General features: G+C 49.4%; 1 protein-coding gene across 1 annotated transcript in view; it reads right to left on the bottom strand.

The window, feature by feature from the left end:
- Window positions 1-5,000, bottom strand: part of LOC125035173 (Wilms tumor protein homolog B-like) — a 12,089-nt gene that overhangs the window by 2,482 nt on the left and 4,607 nt on the right. The window contains exon 2 of the mRNA XM_047627390.1: window positions 1-570. This exon is cut by the window's left edge and continues 2,482 nt beyond it. Within this exon, the coding sequence (XP_047483346.1) occupies window positions 1-570 (570 nt within the window). The remainder of the gene's footprint in view (window positions 571-5,000) is intronic.

A 5,000-nucleotide genomic window follows, 5' to 3' on the forward strand; every position in this document is an offset into this window, starting at 1 on the left:
CAGCGCGGCGTGGGCGGCTAGTGGGGACACCATGGCGCCCTCCGTCAGCTCACACATGGGCGGCATCGAGGCGCCCGGCCTCCCCAGCGACGGAGCAGGTGGCAGAGCGTGCGGCTGGCCTGGCGGGTGAAGCGACGGCAGCGCTCCGTGCGGCTGCGGCAGCGCGTGGGCGTGCGGGAGGGGCTCCCCCAGCGCCGTGAGGGGCGGCATGGAGCGCGCGCTGCCGGAGGCCAGGCCGACGGACGAGCCGGCGGACGTGGCGGGCGCATGCGACGCGTAGACGGGCGAAGGGGCGCTGACGTGTGTGGGCGCGAGGAGCTGCGCGGCCCGGGCGGGCGAGTGGGCGTGCGAGGAGGAGCCGGGCTGCTGCTGAGGGTGCTGGTGGGCGGCGGGCGAGTGGGCGGCGCCCGGAGGAACGCCCGAAGGCACGCCCGTGGGCGGGGAGTGAGAGGGGAGGGCTGGCGAAGGGTCCGGCTGCGGGGGGGCGTCCAGGGGCGGCGGGGGGGACTGGTAGAGGTGGAGGGGGTCGTGGCCCTCGCCCAGGAGCACCGACTCGAGGTCCAGCCACACCTGCGGGAGACACAGCCGTTAGTGAGGGAGAGAGGACACGGGAAACAGGTGAAAGAAGTAGAAAAAGCCAAGGTCTGGAAGCCAAGGACAAGGAAAATACAAGCACGGGAGTAAGGGAATAAGATTTTCCTCCTGAAAAGAAATCTACTATACATACTATAGTCACTGCCACACACACACATACAGTATGCACTGTGTGTGTGTGTGTGTGTGTGTGTGTGTGTGTGTGTGTGTGTATGTGTGTGTGTGTGTGTATGTGTGTGCGTGTGTGTGTGTGTGTGTGTGTGTGTGTGTGTGTGTGTGTGTGTGTGTGTGTGTGTGTGTGAGTGTGTGTGTGGGCGCGCGCGCGTGTGTGTGTGTGTGTATTTGAACGTTTGGTTACATCTCAGAAAGAACGAAGACTCGGTATGCAAATGAAGCACCTGGGGGAGTGGGAGGGGGAGGGGTCCAAGAGGTGACTATATGTCCCATTTATTGTTTCCATTCTCTACCTCTCCCTTTTATTTTTGTCTCTATATTTTTTTTCCCCCTTTGTGGGAATTTCGAAAGTAGGTATAGGAGGAAGAGGAGGAGGAGGAGGAAAAGGAATTGAAGAACGTGATAATCATATGAGTAGGTGTTGGAGGGTAAGTATGGCTGGAGATATAAGGAAAAAGGTTTATGTTTGTTTGTATGTATATATGTTTACTCTACACACACACACGCACACACACACACACACACATACACACACACACACACACACACACACACACACACACACACACACACACAAACATACACACACACACACACACACACACACACAAACGCAGACATAATAAAAAAAAAAAAAAAATTTTATCTCTCTCTCCCTCTTCACTTCTTCCTCTCCTTCTCCCACTTCTTGAATTCGCATCTTGCATCCCAAACACCACGCCGTAGTCAAGGTCAGCGTCTGTGCGTGGCAGGAAACGCACATCTCCAGTTTTCGTGACGTCACAATGCCGTATCAGATGGTTAGTTTGTGACGTCACGCTCCCCCCCCCCCCTTCTTATTCCCTAAGAATTCCGCAAACGAATAATGAAAAGAGACGAACAAATGAGAGGGAAAAGAGAACACAACATAAGGAGAAAATCATGGACATGAAAAAAAAAAAAAAAAAAACATACGTAAACATGAAAACTAAATTAAAAAAATAAACAGATAATACAAAAAGAGAAAGAGAAAAAGACAAAAAAAAAACATTAAATAAACCAACATAAAAGAAAGAAAAAACTTTAAAAGTTCACAGTGAATTCCAAATCCGGAAAAAAAACACGAATTCACACTCCACTGAATCACAACAACTATGATTCAGAAATCAGTTGTCAAAGGCAGATCCGATATTATGATTTCAACGACCTTTTTTTAACTGCCAATAAAATGTCATGCATGCAAACACACTCTCTTTTTGCCTTGCCTTCTGGACCGCAAAGTTCAAAACTCTTGGTCATAGTACTGGCTTTGCTGTTGTTTTTGTTGTTGTTTTTGTTGTAGTTGTTTTTTGGTTTTATTTATTTCCGTACCTTCTGATAGTTTATTTATGATTATTGTCTTCAGGTTCAAAATCATGCTAAAGTAAAGAACGGGTCGAAGCAAAATTCAGCTTCATCTTCATAATTCCCTTTCTCCTCCCTTTCCTTTTCCTCCTCTTCCATTGCCTTTCCTCTCCAATCTCCCCTCATTCCCTCTCCTCCTCCTCCCCCTCCTCTCCCCTCATTCCCCTCTTTTTCCTCCTCTCACCCCCCCCCCCCCTCAGCCCCTTTTTTCCTAACATTGTCATTGCTTGTCTCTCTGCCATGACAACATGGCTACCGGAAGTGTGCATGGCTCCCCCCCCTCTCCTCCACGTCCACCAAACCCCCCCCCACTCCCTTCCACCCTCCTCCCCCTATTTCCCTTTCTCTTATTTCTTCTTCTAATTATGTATCTCCGTTCCCTTTTCCTACTCTTCTGCCTCCTTTCCCTCTTCCTGTCTTTCTTAACTATCTCTCCTTCTGTACTTCCACCGCATTTACTTCGACTACTTCCTCTTCCTCCTCTTCCTTCTACTCCTTTTCCTCTTCCTCCTTCTCCTTCTCGTCTTCCTCCTCCTCGTCATCATCATTTCTATATTCCTCCACCTCTTCATCTTCTCCACTTCCTCCTCCTTTTAGCCTCTCCTCCTCCTCTTCCTCCTACTCTTCATCCTCCCCTTCCTCTTCTTCTTCTTCCTCCTCCCCCCCTCCTACTCTTCTTCTTCCTCCCCGCTCCCCCTTTTTCATAAAAAAGGGCTTCCCCCCCCCCCCCCACCTCCTCATAAAACCACGTGTACGGATAGTTTGTATTCCCCAAGGACAGGGCAGGAGGAGGAGGAGAATGAGGAAGAGGAAGAGGAAGAAGAGGAGGAGGAGGAAGTGAATGAGGAAGAAGAAGAAGAAGAGGAGGAGGAGGTGAATGAGGAAGAGGAAGAAGAGGAGGAGGAGGAGGAGGTGAATGAGGAAGAGGAAGATGAGAAGAAGAGAGTAGGAAGAGGTGAATAAGGAAGAGGAAGAGGAAAAGGAGAGGAGGAGGAGTTGAATGAAGAAGAGGAAGAGGAAGAGGAGGAGAGGAGAAGGAGGAAGAGGTGAATGAGGAAGAGGAAGAGGAAAAGGAGAGGAGGAGGAGTTGAATGAAGAAGAGGAAGAGGAAGAGGAGGAGAGGAGAAGGAGGAAGAGGTGAATGAGGAAGAGGAAGAGGAGGAGGAGAGGAGGAGGAGTTGAATGAGGAAGAGAGAGAGGAGGGGGAAAGAAGGAGAAGAGGAGGAGGAAGAGTTGAATGAGGAAGAGGAAGAGGAAGAAGAAGAGAAGGGAGGAGGAGGAGGAGTAGGAGTAAGAGGAGGAGGAGCAAGAGGAAAAGGAAGAGGAAGAGGAAGAGGAAGAGGAAGAGGAAGAAAAGGAGGAAAAGGAAGAGGAATAGGAATAGGAAGAGGAAGAGGAAGAGGAAGAGGTACAGGAAGAGGAAGAGGTAGACGAAGAGGAAGAGGAGTAGAAGAATAAGAAGAGAAGAATAAGACGAGCAATGAGAAGAGGATAAATTAGACGAGGAAAATGAAGAGAAGCAGGAGAAGGAAGGAAAAGAGGAGGGGGGGCAGATGGCGGGGGGAGGGGGGGCAGATGGCGGGGGAGGGGGGGGGGGTTAGGAGATGACGTGGGAAATGAGAAATAGGAAAAAAGAGGAAAAATGAGAGCAGAAAAGAATGAATAAAAAGGAAGAGAATGGGGTGGGCGTCGAAAATGAGGAATAAGGGAAGAAAAAGAAGAAAAAAGGATGGGGAGAAGGAGTAAGAATGGAAGAGAGGAAGAAGGAGGAGGAGGGAAAGCACAGGGGGGGGGGGGGGGACTAGAATAGGAGGGGGAGAAGGGATGGAGAATAAGAGAGAGTGAGGGGGGGGGGAGGAAGAGAAAAGGGGACGCAATTTATGTTGAAGATAATAATAAAAAAACAAAAATATAACAATAACAATAACTACAATAACCAATACAACATTAATACTACTACCAACAGCAATAATAAAAATAATAAAAAACAAAAACAATAACAACAGCAATAACAACACCAAATGAAGAAATAATAACCATAACACCAACAGCAACAACACTAAACAGAACGAGAGAATAAACGTGAGAAGAAACAGGCGGCTCTTAACACCCAGCCACTGGTCTTGCGAGCTCCTCCCCAAAGAGCTATGGAGGAGGTGCCGATTGCAGCGCCAGATATCGAGAGCAATTATTTGCTTTCAATTTCAAATCTGGATCGGAAAGAATTATGGCAGCGGGTCAAGCCTGCATAATAAGTAGAGGGAGGGAGATTGAGAGCGGGGAGAGGTAGGGAGGGAGGGAGATTGAGAGCGGGGAGAGGGAGGGAGGGAGGGAGGGAGGGAGGGAGATTGAAAGAAGGAGAGAGAGGGAAAGGGAGAAGTAGAGAGAGAGAGGGAAGTTAGCGAGGGAGGAAGGGAGTGGGAGGTAGATTGACAGAAGGAGGGAAACGGAGAAGGAAAGAGAGGGGTTAGAGAGAGAAGAGAGAGGAGAAGAGAGAGAAAGAGAGGAAAGAGAGAGAGAGAGTGAGAGAGAGAGAGAGAGAGAGAAGAGAGAGAGAGAGAGAGAGAGAGGAGAGAGAGAGAGAGAGAGAGAGAGAGAGAGGAGAGAGAGAGAGAGAGAGAAAGAGAGAGAGAAAGAGAGAAGAGAGAAAGAGAGAAAGAAAGAGAGAGAGAGAGAGAGAGAGAGAGAGAGAGAGAGAGAGAGAGAGAGAGAGAGAGAGAGAGAGAGAGAGAGAGAGAGAGAGAGAGAAAGAACCAGAGAGAGGGAGAGAGAATAGAACCAGAGACAAACCCAGCCAGCATCACCACCATCGTCACTACCTCCACCACATCACCTACCCACTCGCCATC

Source organism: Penaeus chinensis, chromosome 19, assembly GCF_019202785.1.
Source record: "Penaeus chinensis breed Huanghai No. 1 chromosome 19, ASM1920278v2, whole genome shotgun sequence".
Classification (NCBI taxonomy): domain Eukaryota; kingdom Metazoa; phylum Arthropoda; class Malacostraca; order Decapoda; family Penaeidae; genus Penaeus; species Penaeus chinensis.